The 21,936-nt window shown below is 39.4% G+C and overlaps 1 protein-coding gene and 1 non-coding gene across 2 annotated transcripts in view; both read right to left on the minus strand.

The window, feature by feature from the left end:
• ATP6V1A (ATPase H+ transporting V1 subunit A) overlaps positions 1 to 21,936 on the minus strand; it is a 62,598-nt gene that overhangs the window by 26,438 nt on the left and 14,224 nt on the right. Inside the window, exons 2-3 of the mRNA XM_004606715.2 lie at positions 7,452 to 7,546; positions 3,902 to 4,030 (exon numbers count right to left, since the gene is read on the minus strand). Of these exons, the coding sequence (XP_004606772.1) occupies positions 3,902 to 4,030; positions 7,452 to 7,536 (214 nt within the window). The 5' untranslated portion in view covers positions 7,537 to 7,546. The remainder of the gene's footprint in view (positions 1 to 3,901; positions 4,031 to 7,451; positions 7,547 to 21,936) is intronic.
• On the minus strand, positions 11,459 to 11,594 carry LOC129403040 (small nucleolar RNA SNORA21). Its single transcript, XR_008629030.1, has one exon. It is a non-coding gene; the product is annotated as a small nucleolar RNA SNORA21 (small nucleolar RNA).

The raw sequence follows: 21,936 nt of genomic DNA on the forward strand, positions 1-21,936 counted from the left end.
CCCAAGTTGTGCTTGGGGCTTGCTCCTGGAAGTACTCAGGAGACTATATGTGGTGCTGGGGATTCAAACCCAGATCAGACACAACCAGGGCAAGTGCCTTATCCCTTCTACTATCCCTTATACTATTGCTCTGGTCTGTTAACTTCATTCTTACATAGACTGGTTTTGTCCGTTTAGTTTAGGGAGTCACATGTGGTGGTGCTGGGGGCCATTCCTGGTTCTGTGCTCTGGGATCCACATAGTGCTGACATTGAATCTTGGCCTCTCAAATGCAGAGCATGAACTTAGACGTAGACCTCTGAGTTATCTCTTCAGTCTAATATGCTTTTAACTTATTTGTCTATTAGGCATTACACAATTTTCAAACCTTGTAACTACACTAGGTATACTGTCCAATTTATTTTTACATACTTGCTTTTAGCTTAAGCAGTTGATAAAAACTGCTTCTTACTGATGAGTATATAGCGCAGTTGGATAATAAATCTTATCATTTTAAGCTACTAGCTCACAAAGCATTTGATAAGATGTACAATATTTCTGAGTGGACTCAAAAAAATTAAAATGTCCTGAAGTACCACATCAATTTGTTGCAGCCTCCAGAGCCGTATTGGACAGTTTGAGAACAGAGCTGAAAAAATGAGAGCAAGAGCCTTGCCTTAAGACATTATTTCAACTATAAAACTTAGAAATTCAGTGCCCAAATATGGATTTTAGTACTCATACAAATCTTAAGAATCAAAAAAATAATTTTGATGTTAGAGGGATCTTCACACTTGGTGGTAAACATTCCATTAAAATATATAAATATATGCATGCAGTTCAATCTCTGAACACTGCTGCTTGTGAACCCAAAACAAAACAAAATATTTTAAATGAACAGAGCTTGGGGCTGGAACAGCGGGTAGGGCATTTGCCTTGCACACGGCCAACCCGGGTTCGATCTCTGGCATCCCATATGTCCCCTAGACACTGCCAGGAGTTATTCCTGAGTTCAGAGCCAGGACTAACCCCTGAGCATTGCTGGATGTGACCAAACCTCCCTGCCCACCACCCTCCCGGCAAATAAATATAGCTTGATCAAGAATTCAACTTTTACAAATTCAAATACTTTCTTACTATTATAATAAGAGGCTATGATCAACCAAAATTTCATCAAGAGACTGATTACTAAATTATGCTATATTAATAACAGAATTTGAATGTAACTATAAAATAATAAATGAATGCTGCTTTTTTTGGATCACACCAAGTGATGCTCAGGGGTTTTTCCTGGCTTTGCACTCAGGAATCACTCAGGCAGTGCTCAGGGGGTCATAAGGGATGATGCCAAAGACCAAACATGAGTCGACTATGTGCAAGGCAAACATCAAATTGGCTGTACTATTGCTCTGGTCCCACAAATTATTCTTAAAGATCTCCAAAATATACTTTCACTTTTAATATTTATGATCATTTTTAAACCAACAAAATTAATTTTACAGTAAACTCCTCAATCCCTGCCAGCTATATTCTACCATTAATATTTTGCTATATTACATACATATCTTTTTTTCACAATACATATACTATTGTTTAAAAAGCATGGTGCAGCATAGTGCACAAAATTTACTATATTTTGGGGGAAAGGGAACAAATATGAAAATTAACTTATTTTTTGCTTTGTGAGTCACACCTGGCAATGCACAGGGGTTACTCCTGGCTCTGCACTCAAGAATTACTCCTGGCGGTGCTCAAGGGATCATAAGGGATGCTGAAAATTGAACCCAGGTCGGCCGCGTGCAAGGCAAACGCCCTACCCACTGTGCTATCGCTCCAGCCCCGAAAATTAATTTTTATATTCATTTATATAAAGTAAACCATCTTAAACGACAGAACAAAAGGAACTAATAAATGTGGTTGCATGCATCTGTGTGTATTTGTGATGAAAACTGCCACATACAGGTGGGTAAGAGTTGCCACTATATACTTGTTCATTTTCTCTTTTAAATCTTCAAACCATATAAAATATTATAATAATAAAAAAAATTAATTTTTTTTCTTTTTGGGTCACACCCAGCAGCGCACAGGGGTTACTCCTGGCAGTGCTGGGGGACCATATGGGATGCTGGGAATCGAACCCGGGTCGGCCGCGTGCAAGGCAAACGCCCTACCCGCTGTGCTATCGCTTCAGCCCATAAAAATTTAAAATTTTTGATAGTATGATTTAACTACAAGAATTTCTAATTTTATTTAAAATTCTTAGGTGAGGGACCAGCATGATGAAACAGTGGGTAGAGTGCTTGCCTTGCACACGGCCAACCCAGGTTCTATCCCTGGCACCCCATAGGGTCCCTAAGCCCTACCAGGAGTGATCCTTGAGCATAAAGCCAGGAGTAAGCCCTGAGCACACCTGGTTGTGACCCCTCCAAACAAATCAGTAAAATAAAAATAAATAATAAAATTCTCAGGTGATTTGTTTGGAATTAGCAACTCAAGAATTTGAAGAGAAGAGCTGAAGATGTAGCTCACTGACACAGCACTTGCCCTGCATATGTGAGGCCCTGGATTTGATCCCCACCACAGTTAAAATTGGAGAGGTGGAGGGGGCTGGAGTGATAGCACAGCGGGTGGGGCATTTGCTTTGCACTCGGCTGACCTGGGTTCAATTCCCAGCATCCCATATGGTTCCCTGAGCACCGCCAGGAGTAATTCCTGAGTGCATGAGCCAGGAGTGACCCCTGTGCATCGCCGGGTGTGACCCAAAAACAAACGAGAAAAAAAAAAAAAAGGAGAGGTGGAGAAGGTGAGGGGGGGGAGAGAGGGAGACAGTGGGTGAACAGTTACCTGCAGTTATGTATTTTAGTAGGTCCCATTGCTCATCAATTTGCTCGAGCAGGCACCAGTAACGTCTCCATTGTGAGACTTGTTACTGTTTTTGGCATATCGAATACGCCACAGGGATCTTGCCAGGCTCAGCCATGCGAGTGAGATACTCTCGGTAGCTTGCCGGGCTCTCCAAGAGGGACAGAGGAATAGAACCCGGGTTGGCCACGTGCAAGGCAAATGCTCTACCTGCTGTGCTATCACTCCAGCCCGTATTTTAGTAAGGCAAACTAAATGTTTTTTTAGAGGGATGCCTACGCTGTGGTGCTCAAGGCTTAGGTATGGGCTCTGTACCCCTGTACTCAAGGGGCCTCAGGGTCAGCGGTATGTAAGGCTAGTGCCTTCACTTACCCCCCGTACTCACTCTAAGGCCCCCGACACCACCAAAATCCTTATTATGCCCAAAACTGTTGAACAAAATAAAAATTGTTCTTTAAGTAAAATATGAAATAAAGCAAAGAAGAAACAAGTACCCTCATAAGACTTAGTTTTTTATTTCTTTATTCTTCATAAAAAACTGAAAATAAATACTATGTATAAAATCCAAACATATCGGATATAATTTTAATTCCTACAAATCAGTATTGTTATTCTTTTATCCTTTCTTCTACGTGCCCCTCTGAAGGAAAATCCCAATTGGCTTCTCCTAAATTTTATGTATTACTAAAATATTAGGAGCAATGAAGATAAGACCAATTTCTCTTTTTTGGGGGGTTGGGGGGGGTCAAACCCAGCCATGCTTAGTACTCCTGGCTCTGCACTCAGGAATTACTCCTGGTGGTGCATGGGTAGACCATAGGGGGTGCCGGGGATTGAAGCCGGGTTGTCTGCGTGCAAGGCAAATGCACTACCTGCTGTGCTATCACTCTGGCCTCAATTTCTTAAAATAAGAGCTTTCCTTCTCATAATCTTAACTTTCTTTACTACATTTACAATTCATGCTTGTGATAGCAATGGATACATCTGCTTCTACATCACATCAATATTTGAAATTTGACTAATAGAAAGAGACAAAACATGAAACCAAAGTAAAGGATACAAGTTTCTTCATACACCTGGATCGTAGCCATATCACCCTCCAAACGGATAATCTCTCCGACCAACTCGCTGTGACCCACTCTGACCAGCTCGTACATGGCTGCACCTGCCATGTCACAGGCTGTAACCACTAAAAAGAAGAAATCAGGATTCTGATAACTTTAAAATGCTATGAATACTCACAGGTAATGAAAATATTTAATAAATTCAGTACTATAACTCACATTCATAAAAATATAAAACCCATTATGAAAAGTTTCAAAACATATTTTAGCAACTTCTTAAACATGATATAATAGGTGTACAAAAGAAATATGAAAGATTGCTCATGAACATAATATGGATAAAATCTATTTTCAAAAAGTTTGAAATTCTACATGGAAAACTCCTAACAGCACTGAGGCACATTTTGATCAACATAAGTCACTATAAAAATGGAATAAGAGACTGAGGTACCTGCCATACAGGCAGGTGAAGATGGAGAATGGTTTTGAGGAGGGGAGGGAAACTGAAGACATTGGTGCTGGAAATGACACTGGTAAAAGAATGGGTGCTGGAACTTTGTATGACTAACATCCAATCATGAACAGTTTCGTAATTGTGTATCTCATGGTGATTCAATAAAATAAATTTTTTTTTAAAAAGTCACAAATTTTTTTTTCACAGACCATAAAGATGTTTATAATCAGTCACCACAACTAGATCATATTAACTTTTATGCAAAAAATTATTCTTTTGATAGTAGAGATAAGTATCAAGAGGAGTACTCCACAGCTTGGAAGCTGACCTCACATGCTAGGTGCAGAAGCAGCTCTGATAGAGAAGGGATCACCAAGCAAAGGGTGCTAGGCGGGCCCACTAGGGATGAGAGATACAGGCTGAAAATAGACTATAGACCGAACAAGATGCCTACTTAATACTTCTGTAGCAAACCACAACACCCAAAAAGAGAGCGAACAAATGGGTATGCCCTGCCACAGAGGCAAGGTGGGGTGAAGGGGACAGAGTGGGGGTGGTGGGAGGGATGCTGGGACCACTGGTGGTGAAAAATGGGCACTGGTGGAGGGATGGGCCCTCGATCATTGTATGACTGAAACGTAAGCATGAAAACCTGTAAGTCTGTAACTTTGTCTCATGGTGATTCACTAATAAAATAAAATTAAAATTAAAAAAAAAAGAAAAAAAAATCTGAAGCATTTCCCAACAATAATTTTTAAAGGTATATTCTAGTAACCTCCTGTGTAATGAACCTATGATAATTAAAAGAGTACATGAAAAGTACAAGAGGGGTCTTAAAATATGTTACATGTTTAATAAATGCTAGGTATTAGTAAAAAAAAAAAAGATATATGCACAACAATGTTTATTGCAGAACTTAGTCCAATAAAAGTGACATGAAAATAGCCTGGATGTTCAATGATAGGGAAATAAAGAATATATATAAATATATATATATCTATGTATATATAAGATATATATAGGGTATATAGGCTTTTGTTTATGTATTAAATAAACTAAATATATCTTTGTATTATTGGTATATTATCATATCAATAAAACATAAATATCAAACAAAAATTATTTTTTGATAGGAAAGATGGGCTGTTTCCAATTATGCACAGGAATAAATCTACTTTTAATACTTAGTATTCTAATAGATTAGAACTGTACCAGTAACATTCAAATGGAAACTATTAATATATTAGTATTTAATTAATTTGTGTTATAATAATAAAGATTTATTACGATGTCTATCATATATACACTGATATCAGATAAAACTAAGCTAAGATTCTAAATCATACTTCATAAACAAAAAGTTTGTCATCTTACTGAAAATTTAAGAATTGCATGTTCCTGAAACTTCATGCTGTAAATTAATGATTAATCAGTAAATAGAAAAACAAAAATTTTCCCAGTTTTTGGGCCACACCCAGTGATGCTCAGTGTTTACTCCTGGCTCTGCACTCAAAATCACTTCTGGTTGGCTAGACAGACGTGGGAGGTGTAAAGAGGGTATAGAGATATAGGATGCTGGGAATTGAACCTGGCTGGTCATCTGTCACTCTGTCCCCAGAGAAAAAGAATTTTGAAAAGGACAAGTTTACTGCTAGTTTCACAGAAATATTTCTACCTTAACTTTTTGGAATGTTTATCATTCCTAAAAAATTTTGGTCTTTTTAGCCTGTCTTTTTCTTAAAACCTTATGATCATCAAAGGATCATTCAAATGGTTTCTCTGAATAGTTAAAGATTAAAGACAGTGAAATGTCTGATTTGCTAGTGAGTTGAAGCTCCAACACTGAGATTATTTATCTGCATAAATATAAAAAAAGGGTCATTCACTTTTTCTGTGAATAGAATAAATGAGAAAAGTCACCATATACCACAAGGTTGATTAAAAAGACAAAAGTGAATTTCCACAGCACTAAGAATTAGAAGTTACTAAGTAGATTTTACCTAAGGAAACTATGGATCACAATTTGCGGGGACAATGTGAATAACAGAATGAGTACTAGAAGGAGATGAAAATATAAGTTTGGAGGGCTGGAGTGATAGCACAGCAGGTAGGGCGTTTGCCTTGCATGCGGCCAACCCGGGTTCGAATCCCAGCATCCCATATGGTCCCCTGAGCACCGCCAGGGGTAATTCCTGAGTGCAGAGCCAGGAGTAACCCCTGTGCATCGCCAGGTGTGACCCAAAAAAGCAAAAAAAATAAAATAAAATAAAATAAAATATAAGTTTGGGAAGAATGAACATACAGTTTAACATTGCTTTCCACTTATCATTATCACGTCAGACTTCTCGCCCACAGGAATGTATTTATGTGATATCTGAAGGAACTATTCAGAATTTACAAATGCCAAGAGTCATGGTTGATATTGTTTAAATGATTAAAGCACAAGCCAATAGAACATATACTCAATAACTTGTGTCTGCAATGCACTACTATTAAGATCTATAAACTTGGAGGCTGGGGAGATAGCTTAAGTGGTAGAGCACAAACTTAATCTGCACCATGCCCTGAGTCCAACAACTGGTCCTGCATGAACCCCTCAGTATCACTGGGAATTGCCCCGTAGTTCGTACAAAATGATTAATAGTGTGGCCCCTATTAAATGAATAATACATTTGATAACTTTGTAGCTTTTCTATCTCAGATTTAGCCAAAAAGTCAAAATATAGAGGTAACAAACTCTGTACAGTGATCCCACAGGCTATCATAAATTATAAACTCAATAATGATCAAATTTAATAACTGTTAGATAAGCCCTTTCAATGAAGGTATAACCTCAGTCTTAGAGTATCGATAAAATCTTCTACGGAAAGAATTTACATAGGTGAGCAGAACCTTGTGTATGTAAGTTTTTAAGCTTTTGGAGGTGTTCAGTGGACCATGAGGTACCATGGTTGAAATCCAGAGTGCCTAAAAGCAGTGAAAGGCTCCAGACCTATAGGCCTTCTGTCAGGCCTAAAACGTGTATGTACTTCAACACAAAACACCTTGATAAGATATTAATTTTCCCACTGAAATTGTTGTGCATTACTTACCAGGTCCTGAGACTCCATGGACATAACCAAATGTGCTTTCTTTATCTTCATCAGCTATTTTGGGTAGTTTGGAGAAATCCATCATGTTAATTTACCTGGCGTTAAAAAAAAAAAGTCATAACTTCAGGCCTTAAAAAAATATAGTCATTCCTTCCGTGTGGCTACGCTTGAATAATTTTCATTTCTTCAAAGTAAAATACAAAGTTAATATAACAAATTAACTATAACAGAATAAAATGTTATGTGTCATTGCATATATTCCGACTTATTTGAAAAGCCATTTCTATAAAAACACATAGACATTCTGCCTAAATGTTTGTTCGTGTTCTTGCTCCTTATTGGAGCCCTCTCCCAATACCTGCTCTTATATTTCCTTCAAGTCTTTATTCAAATGACACCTTCTCCAAGAGGATCCTTAGCCTGCCCATTTATTCTAAAATTGCAACACACCTCTTTCACTGCTTTATTTTTCATCAACTAATTACTGGCAATTTATGGGGAGCCATGTAGGAATGTAGCTCAGTGATAAAGGCCTTACACGCATGAGTCTTGAGTTCTATTTCTATCACTCTCCCACAAAAAAATAGAAACTAATAAAGGAGATAAAACACATGCCCATATAAAAGAACTAAAAATGTGTGCCCAGTCATAAAGTGTATGTTTGTGAGGGTGTCACAGATTAGCAAGTAATAAAGTTCCAAAAAGTACACACTTCTTTACTGAAAACTCAACTTACTTACTGAAAACTCAAAGATTAGAATGTCCGGGAAGGTTAGGAAGGAACTAAAGCAGGAAAAGAAGTAAAGGTATTCCAGGTATGGAAATAAGAAAGAACAGGCATAAAATTTCCTTCCAACAGCCAGGCTGACTGTAAGATTTTTATTAGGGCAACAGTGAACAATAACAATGCAAAGGTACAGAGATTAATTTGGAGTCTTGAAATAAATGTCAAGTAGATGCTTTGCTATAAACAACAGGAAACAACTAAAGACCAAGGAGAGAACTGTTAGGTGAAAATGAGAGTTAAGGGCCAGAGACAGTACAGTGGATAGGGTACTTGCCTTGTACACGTGGCCGATCTGAATTTGGTAACTAGCATCCCATATGGTCCTCCAAACCTGCCAGGAGTAAGCCCTGAGCACGGTCAGGGGTCTGTGCTCCCTGGCTGTGGGACGGAGCACAGACCCTCCCACACCCAGGGCCCCAAACAAAAGCAAATAAGTAAATAAATAAACAAATAAAGAAAGGTGGTACCATGAAGCAATAGTATAGTAGGTAGGGTGCTTGCCTTGCACAACGGCTGAGCCAGGTTCAATTCCCGGCACCCCATGTGGTCCTGAGCCCACCAGGAGTGATTCCTGAGTGCAGAGTCAGAAGTAAACCCCGAGCACTGCCAAGTGTGCACCCCTCCCCAAAAAAAGTTTGGCTAAAAGAATAGGGAGGGCATAAAATGAAGCAACTAATACTCTTCTTTGATGCGCACTAAGTGTATTTCTGAACCCAATTCCAACACAACTAGGTATGAAGACTTCCCAATACCAACCAGCAATTCTCCAACAGGTTTCTCTTCCAAAACCACCTTCCACTTCATACACTTCTCGCAAGCCCACTCTAGCACTTATGTTTCTGAATGGTCTGAACGGTTATAAATCAGGGGCTTCCATGACCCCTCTTTGATTCATAAATTTGAGAGAGTGATGATTCACAGTGCATGATGAAACTTTTCCTTACTGGGCTGCACTTTACTAGATCAAGATCTAGCTCAAGATGGTGGGGGGGAGGGCAGGGTGGAGGGGAGTGGACGGAAGACAAAATGCAAGGCAAGCAAAGGAAAGGCCCAGAGCTTCCAAGGCTACAGGAAAGCCATTCTCAGCATCTCCAAGTGCTCATCAACCAGGAAACCTAAGAATCCTGTTCTTTTGCCTTTTTTATGGAGACACAGGTATCAAATCATTGGTCACTGATGACTGATCCAACCTCCACCCCTAGGGTTTATTAGAAAGAGGGAAAGATTAAAAATTCCAATCTAATCACAAGGTAGGTTCTCCAGGCAATCAAATCCTACTTGAATGCTTCTGAAAGTCATCACACTCAGCAAGCAAAAGATACATTTATTATTTCCAACACAGGAAAGTTTGAAGTTTTGGAAACTTTGAAACCAATACTTGGATGATCAACTATATGTAAGAAACACATTTCTATCATCTAAATAAGCAAATACTTATTCTTCATATAAACCGTACTATTGCATACACTTAATGCTACTATAAGGAGGATGGTGGACAGGGCTAACAGAAAATAATTCAGTATTAAAGAAACAGTCATGAGTAAAAAAAAGAGTAAAACCATAGAGCTATATGAGAAATCTCACAATTGAGCCAAATGGTGGAAAGAGAGAACTAATATTGTAAAGACAGATTAGAGATTAAGTGGAGACTATCATCAAGATAAATGGTAGTTACTAAGTGAAGAAAAGGAACAAGTAACAGGAAACAATAGCTTCTGAAACACACACTGAAGGGGCTATTCCATAAGCAACTATAAAATGATATATAAAGAGACTGAACATGTCTTTCAAGAAAGCATTTAGATAACAATAGAAGGCAAAAACAAGTCTCACAATGGAGATGTTACTGATGCCCACTCGAGCAAATACATGAACAATGGGATGACAGTGCTACAGTGCAAAAGAAAAAAAATCTTAAGACTTTTATTTGGGAAATGGATTGAGCAGTCTCCAAAAAGTAGCAAGTACATAATTGAGATCAAATTTTATTCTTCAAAGAATAAAGATTTTCAAAGTCAGAAGGAAACTTATCATTACACAGTTTTACTTCCTCCTCAATCCTAAATATTTCTTCCATAGCATTTGTGATACATGGTCATCTGCCCACAAAAGCAGAAATAGCATAAGATCTTGACTGAGCAAGATTTCATAGTCACGATCTCAGGATACATCCTGATTCTACTAGTCACACATTACAGATAATGAATAAATCAAAATCATGTACTTTGATTTACAAAATAGAAATTAAATGGATTACTTCTGCCCTCTAATCTTATTTTTTCCATACCACTATAGCCAAAAGCAAGTTCTCTGTAGAGTCTTCCACTGTCCTTCAGAGATAATCTACCCTTTATTACTCTTATTGCCTTAAAGAACATAGAGCAGAGGAATCTAGTCTATGCACAGGCAGGGCAGGGTTGAATTAGAGAAAGCCGAGCCTTAAAAGTTCAGTGAACAAAAAGACATTGAAGTAGACAAAAGAATGTCCTTAGATATTTCAAATCTCAGGGTCAAAGCGATGTAGCACAGTGGGCGTTTGCCTTGCACGCAGCTGACCCAGGTTCGATCCCGTGCATCACAAATGGTCTCGGAGCAACACCAGGAGTAACTCCTGTGTGCAGACCCAGGAATAACCCCTGACATCGCTGGGTGTGACCCAGAGAAAAAAAAAATTCAAATCTTGTTTTCACAAAACATTTCTATCAAGTTTGCAAGGCCATAATAGTGCCTATTCTGATTAGTTTGTTTTTGGGGTCCCACCAGCAGTGCTTAGGGCTTATCCCTGACTCTGGGATCACTCCTATTGGGACTCTGGGGACCATATTGGAGGGGGGTGATCAAGCAGGGTTGGCCATTCACAAAGCAAGAGCCCTTCCCGCTGTGCTATAGCTCCAGCCCACCAATTCCGATTTTCAAAACACATATTCCTCCCTTTAAATCAACAGTGAGAACCTTCAGATGTACTGGCAATGAGTGATTAGTGGAAAACACATGGGGTTTGTTTGTGAGTCAGATGCCATGTGGATTTATTAGTCAGCTGGACAATCCTTGCCAGTGTAGAAATTAAGGACTGTATAGCTTTTAAGTTTCGCTTATAGGGTTTTTTTCTGATTATTTTTACTATGAGAACAGAAACCCAAGATTTTACTGCCCTCCACATGTCCAAAGCAAGGGTCTCCTTGGCTCAGGCTCCCTGCAAGTGGCTCCTCAAGGTGGATCACGTTGTTACACTGCTGACTGAAGCCAAACAACACAACATGTGGCTGCTTCACCCAAAAGCGATATCTTTACACTGTCCTTTGTCGACGGCTCAGTGGGTCACTAGCAAAAGGCCCAATAAGTGCCTTTAAAAGGGTTCATTTATAAGTTATTAACCTGTCATATTTAATTTATGCCAAAGAAAACATTAGGAACAGGAGACATTTTAATAAATTTACTCTGACTCTTTTTTTTAACCAGGTCTATAAATTTGTATTCATCTGATGAACATCATTACATGTGAACATGATCTTTTAAGGGCTGGGGATCAATTCAAATGGTAGGGAACAGATTTAGCATACATGTGCATGAGGCCCTGACTTTGAACACCAGCACCACACACACACACACACACACACACACACACACACACACACACACACACACAAGATGAATCCTTGTTTTTAACACAATCTATGTTATGAGGAGGAAAATATTATAATGATCATGAGTAATTAAGCATTTTCTATACCACTTTTCTAGGTGCAGAAAAGTAGTTGCAGGTATCTCTCCAAACCCAATCTTTTTGGATAAAAAAGACATAACATGATACATCTTTTACGATAAAATAAAGAAAATAATGAAATGACCAGGTCTTTTTTTTGTTTTCTAGTGTGTCACAGGATTAATCCTGGCTCTGTACGCAGGACCAGATGGGATGCCGAGGATAAACCTGGGTTGACTGTGTGCAAGATAAGAGCCTTACCTTCTGAGCTATCACTCGGCCCCAAAAGATCAAGTTTGAACTGAAGAAACAGCACAGTGGATAAGGTATCTGCCTTGCACACAGCTAACCCAGGTTTGAGCCCCTGCACCACATATGGTCCCCTGAGCACCTGAACATAGCCAGAATATGCCCTATTTGGGGCTAGGTATGGCCCCAAAGCCAAAGTACAAACAAACAAAAAAAAAAATACCAGTGATTTTATTTGAACTATACCCAGCAATGCTTGGGGACCATGTGGTACTGAGGATCAAAATGGGATTGGCTGCATTGAAGGCATGCACTGAACTCCTAGGCTATCCTTTTGGCCCTCCAAATACCAGTTTTTAAAGTACAAAACACAGGGTCAGAAAAAAAACAACTCAAAGGACTGGATCTAACCTTTGCACACAGGAGGCTTGGGTTGGATTACTGGCACTGCATGGTTCCCTGAGCACTGCCTGGCATGATCCTCAGGCACAGAGTTAGAAGCCACCAGGCCCTCCTAATGTGGCCCAGACCCCCACCTCCACATAAAATAGAGAAATCCTGAGCACTTCTCTCGACCTTTGAAGCTTTAACTTTGAAGCTTTTCCCCCCCAGCTTTTTGGGTCATACCCGGCGATGCACAGGGGTTACTCCTGGCTCACGCACTCAGGAATTACTCCTGGAGGTGCTCAGGGGACCATATGGGATGCTGAGAATCGAACCTGGGTCAGCCACGTGCAAGGCAAATGCCCTACCAGCTGTGCTATCACTCCAGTCCCCAATTTAGTGAATTTTAATGTTGGTTGTGCCTCTCCCAATAATGCGCCTTTCTCTTTTTCATGAAAACATGGGCTCCTATTGCTACCCTCAATTCTCTGGTCCTGCTTATCCTCATGGCACTTGTCTCGAAAGAATATTAAGTTGTTCTTAAATACAGGCTCACTATAAACTTTTAGAATGCACATTTCATGAAGGTAAAAAATAGGGCAAAGAAAATAAGCACTGGGGGAACACAACCTGAGTAATTTCGTACCACCAACAGCACATCCATTTTACAGAGCAATTAAAGAATGCAGATTTAATTAGATTTGCCTAATGTCACAAAAGTTGCAAGCTGCAAAGTAGAGGCATTTGATTCTCCTAGGCAGTCTTAACATTAAGCCAATGCTCTTTCCCCCTCCTCAGTGAATAAGGCTGATTTCTATTATCTGCAGCTAATCAATCTTTATAGAACAGAACAAAGGTCAGCCTTCCTTTTCCCTCAAGAAAGGACAAGGGAGTGTGCTCCGTGGATCATCATGGCAGTCAGCCCCCAGAGGGGGCCTCAAGCGTGGAAAACTAACTAACCGACATTTGCACCCTATCAGGCCAACCCACACGTGGAGACAGACAGAACAGAGGTAGAGACTCAACCATGTCAGTGGATGTGGGATAATCTCATAAACATTCTTCAGGGTAAATCTCTTCATAGGCTTTGTTTGAGGTTTTGTTTGGCTGGCAGAGAACTTTGATTTCTTCATCTGCTCAATTCTCCTTCCATTCCCACCCCTTCCTTTTCACACGCTGATCCCTAACAAATATCCTATACAACAGATTCTTTCGGCATCTGCTTCCAGAAAACCCAACACTGAACAAACTGAATACTCCCACGACAACTGAAACTTAAGACCCACACTTGAACCAACACAATTTGGAGGTTGTTTTCTTAGTATCTTGCAATTTGTTATTTTGTGAAATAGAGAAATGAATACAGACAGGGGTTTAGAAAGTTGGGCTCACAGGGCAACGCAGCTCAAAGGCTAAGTCAACTGAAAGAGTGGTCCAGCAGAGTCAAAGGTATGGATTCCACTTGCTTCTTGTCCTTCACAGAAAACTGCTTAGGAGCAACAGCTCACAATTTGATTTCTAATATATTATTTTCTAAGTTGGAAAACATGTTTCTCGGTCTAGAAATTACAGTTCCAAGTCTTAAAAATTAAGTACGTTGAGAAACTTCCAAAATGTAATATGCATTGATTGCTATTAATATGCATATTAGTTATCACAATTTCCATAGCACTGAGAGTGTAGAGCCAGGAGTAACCCAAGTATCACCAGGTGTGGCCCAAAAGAAAGAGAGAAAGAAAGAATGAAAGAAAGCAGGGAGTGAGAGACGGAGGGAGGGAGGAAGGAGAAAAAAAATCCCAAATTCGTTGGCAAATTATAGTGAAGTTAATTTACTTATTAATTTTTTTTTTTTTTAGGGTTTTTGGGATACACTAAGCTGTGCTTAGGGTTTACTCCTGGCTTTGTGCACAGGGATTACTGCTGGTGATGTTTGGGGTATGCAGTTCTGAGGATCAAACTAGAGTCAGTGGATGCACCTAACCCCCTGTCCTGTCTCTCCAAGAAACCCATCGAAAACAACTGCTTCCATGAGAGCAGCATACTGAACTGACAAACCGACTTTATCATGTTTTTTTTAAGTGTCTGTGATTCCAACTTTAAGAACAAAAAGTAAACGCAGTTAATTTACCAATAAGATGTTCCAACTTCCTATATTTGTGAAAATTTAAGGAATATACAAATCCTGCTGTAGGAAAGGAAAATTCCAGAAAATTGGCATAAGCAACCATTTGATCTATGAGTCATCAGTCTCTCTCCCACAAGCTGCAGAATATTGCAGTGACAAATCGTAAGATACCCACTTTTCTCCTTCCATTTTACAAGGTCTATGCCAAATTACTATTCATTAAAGTCACACATGTATCTGTTAACTTCATTATTCCACAAATAATTATTTTTACTACCAGTTTCAAATGAGGTAAGTGTTGGGGACAATGGAAGGTTTTATATAAATGCTAAATACCATAATCCAAAACAACATCTGTTGTTTTTATAAATGAAACACTGGGGTACTTCACTGGAAATGAAGTGTTATTTTAATTCTTGTTTTGGGGGCCACAACCGGCAGTGCTCATCACTTACCGCTGGCTCTGCACTCAGATGAGGTTTGGGGCAACATATGGGGTGCCAAGGATCAAATCCGGGTTGGCTGTTTGCAAAGCAAGTGCCCTACTGGCTGCCCTACTACTCTAGTCCCTGAAGTGTTATTTGAATATAATGTTTTAGAAAATGATAAAAAGCTATCTTTGGAAATATATTTTTAAAAGATGAAGAATATAGTTGATTGCAACTTATTTTTATACTTAGCTTATTTTCTATATGTAAGAATAAGTATATACATATGTAAATAAAAGAGAAAGCACCATAAAATTTTAAATATTTTTGTGTTTGATCAAAAAGTTAACAGGGTAAGTATAGTTTTAGTCAATAACTACCTTGTATTTATATAGTACTAAAAATTTTGACAAACTTTCCTTATTTCTTCCCATTAAATCTACCTAATATATCGATTACACTAGAAACACTTCTGTGGGCAGATTACTAAGCAAAATTAGCTCCCCATTTTTCCCTTGCAGACAAACCCCTAACTTAGTTCATATTTTGGGAAATCCATGAATTTAACTGAGATTCTGTTCCCTTTCTCTTAAAGTATTCAACACGAGACAGTAAAGAGTTACAAGAAAAAGTGCTATTAAAAAAAACAGTGAAGTATTATTTAAAATATAATGAGGGGCTGGAGTGATAGCACAGCGGGTAGGGTGTTTGTCTTGCACTCAGCCGACCCGGGTTCAAATCCCAGCATCCCATATGGTCCCCTGAGCACCGCCAGGGGTGATTCCTGAGTGCATGAGCCAGGAGTGACCCCTGTGCATTACTGGGTGTGACCCAAAAAGAAAAAAAAATAATAATGAACAGTGCTAACATGCTATTTTTTAAAAAAACAGATCAAAATTCTTTACCTAAGAATAAAGGTAAACAAAGGTGATTAACAGTTTACAAAATTTACTGAGACAGACTCTAAGGAAAGACACAAACTAAAGTGAGACTCAGAGAAGTACAAATAAATCAGATATAGCAAACTGATACAATGGAACTGGTAAAACTTTACTTCGATTAGAATAAAAACTTTATAGGACTTGCACGTGCACACACCACATATTTCAACCTCATAGCAAAATAAAGATACTTCTAAAAAAGAAATAATAAAGATGAAAGCTATAGTAGACACAAGCTAGGAATAAAATTCAAAAAGTACTGGCTACATAGGATTAAAATCTGTTGACAGGCACGTCCATAAATATTTTTATAGGATTTATAGATATATAGATTCCTTTTACTTTTAAATTATTAACACTGGGTGTTAAAATTCCATTTTAACCAGAGTAACACAATACAGTATTTAATGAATCAATTCTAGAGCATGTAATAGGCTATGGTAAATGACAAAACTGGAACACAAGTACAAGCTCAAGTTGTCTCTCTTCAGAGAGGATATTCTTTATTGTTTTTATTTGGAGGGGGAATGGAGCTTAGGGGCTACTCCCAGCGTGGTGCCTGGGGCATCCTGTGGTGCCTGTGATCAAACCTAGGACTTCCCAAGCAAAGCATACACTCTAGCCTTATGAGTTATTTCCACCCAAACTCATTCTTATCTCACTCTTCTACATTGCATAGTGTCCTGTACAACAAAAGGCACTTTCTTTTTTTTTAATTTTTAAATTTTTTTATTTATTTAATTTTTTTAATAGTTTATTTTTAATTAGTGAGTCAACGTGAGGGTACAGTTACAGATTTATACATTTTTGTGCTCATGTTTCCCCCATACAAAGTTTGATAACCCATCCCTTCACCAGTGCCCATTCTCCACCACCAGTAAACCCAACATCCCTCCCACCCTCCCCAGTCCCGTCTCCCCCCACCCCACACTGCCACTATGGCAGGGTGTTCCCTTTTGTTCTCTCTCTCTGATTAGGTGTTGTGGTTTGCAATAAAGGTGTTGAGTGGCCATTGTGTTCAGTCTCTAGTCTATATTCGGCCCACATCATCTTTCCCCCACATGACCTCCGACCACATTTTACTTGGTGTTCCCTTCTCTGAGTTGCCCAGAATGAGAGACCAGCCTCCAAGCCATGGAGACAGCCTCCTGGTACTTATTTCTAATACTCTGTAAGGTGTTAGTCTTATAGTCTATTATTCTATATTCCACAGATGAGTGCAATCTTTCTATGTCTGTCTCTCTCTTTCTGACTCATTTCACTTAGCATGATACTTTCCATGCTGATCCACTTGTATGCAAACATCATGACCTCATTTTTTCTAACAGCTGCATAGTATTCCATTGTATAGATGTACCAGAGTTTCTTCAACCAGTCATCTGTTCTAGGGCACTCAGGTTTTTTCCAGATTCTGGCTATTGTAAACAGTGCTGCGATGAACATATAAGTGCAGATGTCATTTCGACTATACTTTTTGGCTTTTCTGAGATATATGCATTCCCAGCAGTGGTATTGCTGGGTCAAATGGGAGCTCAACCTCTAGTTTTCTGAGAATCATCCATATTGTTTTCCAAAAGGGCTGAACTAGTCGGCATTCCCACCAGCAGTGTAGAAGGGTCCCTTTCTCCCCACATCCTCTCCAACAGTGGTTGATTTTGTTCTTTTGGATGTGTGCTAGTCTCTGTGGTGTGAGGTGGTATCTCGTGGTTGTCTTGATCTGCATCTCTCTGATGATTAGTGATGTAGAGCACTTTTTCATGAAAAGGCACTTTCTGATATAAAAATAGGGTCAAAGAAAGAACTCAATGGATTGGAATGCATGCTTTGCATGCAGATGTCCTGGTTCAATAACCAGCAGTGAATGATCCCCAGTACTGCCAGGTACATCCCCCATCCACTCCCCTGCGTCATACACATACCCAGCATTGAGCCAGGAGTAACCCTTGAGCACCAGAGTATGACACAAAATCCCCTCCCACCCAAACAGACAATATCAACTACTGTTTGTTAAATGCATCACACTCCAAGCATTATGTTGAAAGTGGACATTCTTGTTTCAACCTTCCCAACAGTCCTTTGAGGTTGGTATTGTTTGATGAGGCAATATGTTTCAAAATGCAACCCACTCAAAATGGTAGAATTATGGAGTGGTAAAGCTTAGTCTGATTTTAATGCCTAGGCATTGAATAAGTAATTCAGAAGACCTTATTTTAAATAGTATCTTAAACTTTCTTACCTTTACTCACTCATCTATTGTTTATAGAGACACAAAACAAGGGAGCAGTAACAAACTCTTGGTCTTGGAATACAAAACTCAGATTACTAAGCAATAGACTGAAGGTTAGTGTTGGGGTACAGAAGAAAATTGGACCAGAGGTGACATAAAGAGTGGTGACAGATCTTGGGCACTTTGGTGGTGATGGCAAGGATATTAAATGACTTTGTATATCTATGTCATAAACATTGACACTATAATATTACCCAGACTATAAAAAATAATTTTTAAGACATTACATTAAAGAAAAACTTTAAATGACAAGCCTCTTTTTCATTTTTAATTTGACTATATCTAGAGAGAGACTATAGTGGGTAGGGCACTTGCCTTGAATACAGCTGACCTGAGTTTTATGCCCAGCATCCCATATGGTCTCCAAGCACTGCCAGGAGTAATTCCTGTGTGCAGAGACAGGAATAACCCCTGAACATTACTAGGTATGGTCAAAAACCAAAAACAAAACCAAAAAAGGGCAAAGACATAAAATAGTGACAAAAGATCATTGCAAACTAAAAGTAAGCTACAGACCCACCAAAACCTGATTATCAAAACAGCTACCTCTGAAGAAAGTAAGATTTATAAAGATAGTAGATAACTTTATTAATATATTGCTTTATAATAATCATAAATAATTGATTATAATAGCAAAAAGGGGGTAAAACATCATTGCAACTAAAAAGCAAATGGGAATGTCTAAAAAGAAAACTGGCCACATTGTGGCTCATAAAAATATTAACAAAACCAAAACTAAAACAATTTTTCTACTATTAAAAATAAGAAAGGGGCCAGAACAATAGTCGAGCTGGTAGGGCATTTGCTGTGCATGCAGCCAACCTGGTTTGACCCCTGCAGCTTATATGGTCCCTGACTGGCCAGGAGTGATCCCTGAGCATAGAGCCAGGAGTAAGCTAGGAGCAAGCCAGGGGTAAGACCTCAAACCAAACCAAAACAAAGTATGGCCCAAGACAAAACAAAACAAACAAAAAAATCTAAACAAACAAGAAATAGTACCTGATTTTCTTTTTTTTTTGGGTTTTTAGACTGCATAAATTTCAAATTTTTAAGCTACCTTGGTTAATGTCTGAGAAATTCCTTATTTTTTGTATTTCTTAAACAAAATGTAATAAATGAAGAGTAAAAAGTTACATAAAAGTTAATTGTAAGAGCCTGACCAATAAATAGTACAGCAGGTGAGGGTTGCATGCAGCCAACCTGGGTTCAATACCTCTCACTTCTTATGGTCCTCTGAACCTCAACCAAGAGCAATCCCTGAGTTCTGAGACAGAAATAAGCCTTGAATACACAAAGTCAACCTGGGTTCAATCCCTGGCATTACACACTGTCTCCTGAGCCCCACCTGGAGTGATCCCTGAGTACAGAGTCAGGAGTAAGCCCTCAGCACTGCCGGGTCTGACCAAAGCAACCAAGGGAATAAATCAATGTCTTTGGACATAAGCTTTTGTTTCTCATGGGTAAAGCCAGTGGCACGCGCCCTATCCCTGTACTACTGCTACCACCCCTAAAGGCTGCACTTTAAAGTTGTAATTATTAGAAGATGGTTCTGTGATGGTAAGATTTGACCTTCACTCTGCTTCAGGTGAATACTAAATTTTAAATCGCAGGGCTTTGGGTGGAATGCAGTCAGTGCATTTCAGAGGGCTGTATCAGTTTCCATTCACTGAATAAGAGTGCCTATTTACCACGCACCTTTGCTAGAACTGTCACTGCGTAATATAGAGTAATTGCATATTCTGCATCAAGGTGGACTGGAATGATAGCACAATGGGTAGGGCATTTGCCTTGCATGCGGCCAGCCCAGGTTTGATTCCTCTGTCCCTCTCGAAGAGCCCAGCAAGCTACTAAAAGTATCCCACCCTCACGGCATATTTGATATGCCAAAAATAGTAACAAGTCTCACAATGGAGAGGTTACTGGTCCCGCTCGAGCAAATCACTGGACGACAGTGCTACAGTGCGCCAACGTGCTTTACTATGTAACTGGGGTACTCAATGAACAAGGCTGAAGTGGTTCTTGTTTCCCTAGCATTTAACAGTCTGGCCACAGGGATAGATACTGACTAACTTAATCACAGATTTTTTTTTCCCCCTCTACTATTCTGCAGCTTGAACCCAGAGCTTCACAAATTTGAGTCATGCACTCTACTGCTCAGCCACATCCCTGGCCCTTGTTCACAGATATTACTTACAGCAGTGCTAACTGCTACCACTGGTGCTGCTGCTGTAAGCCTTTTTAAATCCCAACCCATTTCAAAGTGATCATGTAAGTGTCAGTCACCCTGCACATTTTATCACATGCTTGTTCTCAAGCTTTATCCCCCCACTCATGCTGCACTGATCTTTTCAAACAGATATATAATAATTACTGGATTCCAGTGCTATTTACCTCTAAAGAATTTCCCTCATGATACATTTTTCATAATAAAAAGTAACTTAAAAAGTAACAGGGAATTTATGTACTGATTCCCCCTGCCACACCCCCCTCCTCCCAGCCTCCCTGAAATTCTGTGGTGCCATTAAAATGTTTTCTGATGCACATAATTCCACCAGCACACCCACCATCTATCACCACTCCCTCTCAAGGATCCCAGATAGACCCCTGCGGCCCCTTCATCCCTAGCTTCCCCACCCCAATTCACGCCTGTGGATCAGTCTCCCATTATGTTGCCATCTTCTGTGTTGCTATCTTGCTGTGTATTTTTAAATCCCACACATGAGAGTGATCATACAGTATTTATTCCTTTCCATCTGTCCTCACTCAACATATCTTTTAGTTCCATCCACTATGCAGCAAAATGTATGATTTTGTTCTTTCTCAGAGCTGCACAGTATTCCGCATCAATATATATAACTTCTTGATCCATTTGTCTATAGTTGTGCATTTCAGTTGTTTCCGTATCTTGGCTATTGTACGAAGTGTGGTGATAAACACAGTTAAGCAGACTCCACAACCAAAAATCCAATGACCCCATCCATAAATGGGGCAAGGAGATGAACAAACACTTCCCCAAAAAAGACATACATAGGGCCAAGAGACATATGAAAAAGTGTTTGCCACTCATGATTAGGGAAATACAAATAAAAACAAGATGTCATCTCATGCTGGTGAGAATGGCACATATCCAAGAGTCTGGAAATGCTAGTGTTTGGGGGGTTGTGGTGAGAAAGGAAATCCTATCCACTGTCTGCTGTCTGCTTTGGCCTTTATGGAAAGCAATATGGAGTTCTATCCAAAAAATAGGAATAGAACTCCCACACAATCCAGTGATAAAATTTCTTGGCATCTATCCCCCAAGCCCAAAACTATTTTTTAAAGTACAAAACATTGGTTATGACTTTAATCAGTGCAAAATGTACACCCAGAATATATCATATTCAATTTTCTTTTATTTATTAAGAAAATTTGGCGCATATGCTGCCTGAGCCCATGTGCTGCTTGTGCCATGTGGCCGAGCACATGTGTCGCCCGCATCTCCCCCCTTGAGATGTGTACTTTCATGCTTTCGTGTCCAGTGCTAGGATGTGTGTAGAGCTCTCTCCATCTTTGGAGGAGCCCGTGTTCTTTCTTGAGCGCGT

The sequence above is a fragment of the Sorex araneus genome, chromosome 2 (assembly GCF_027595985.1).
Source record: "Sorex araneus isolate mSorAra2 chromosome 2, mSorAra2.pri, whole genome shotgun sequence".
Classification (NCBI taxonomy): domain Eukaryota; kingdom Metazoa; phylum Chordata; class Mammalia; order Eulipotyphla; family Soricidae; genus Sorex; species Sorex araneus.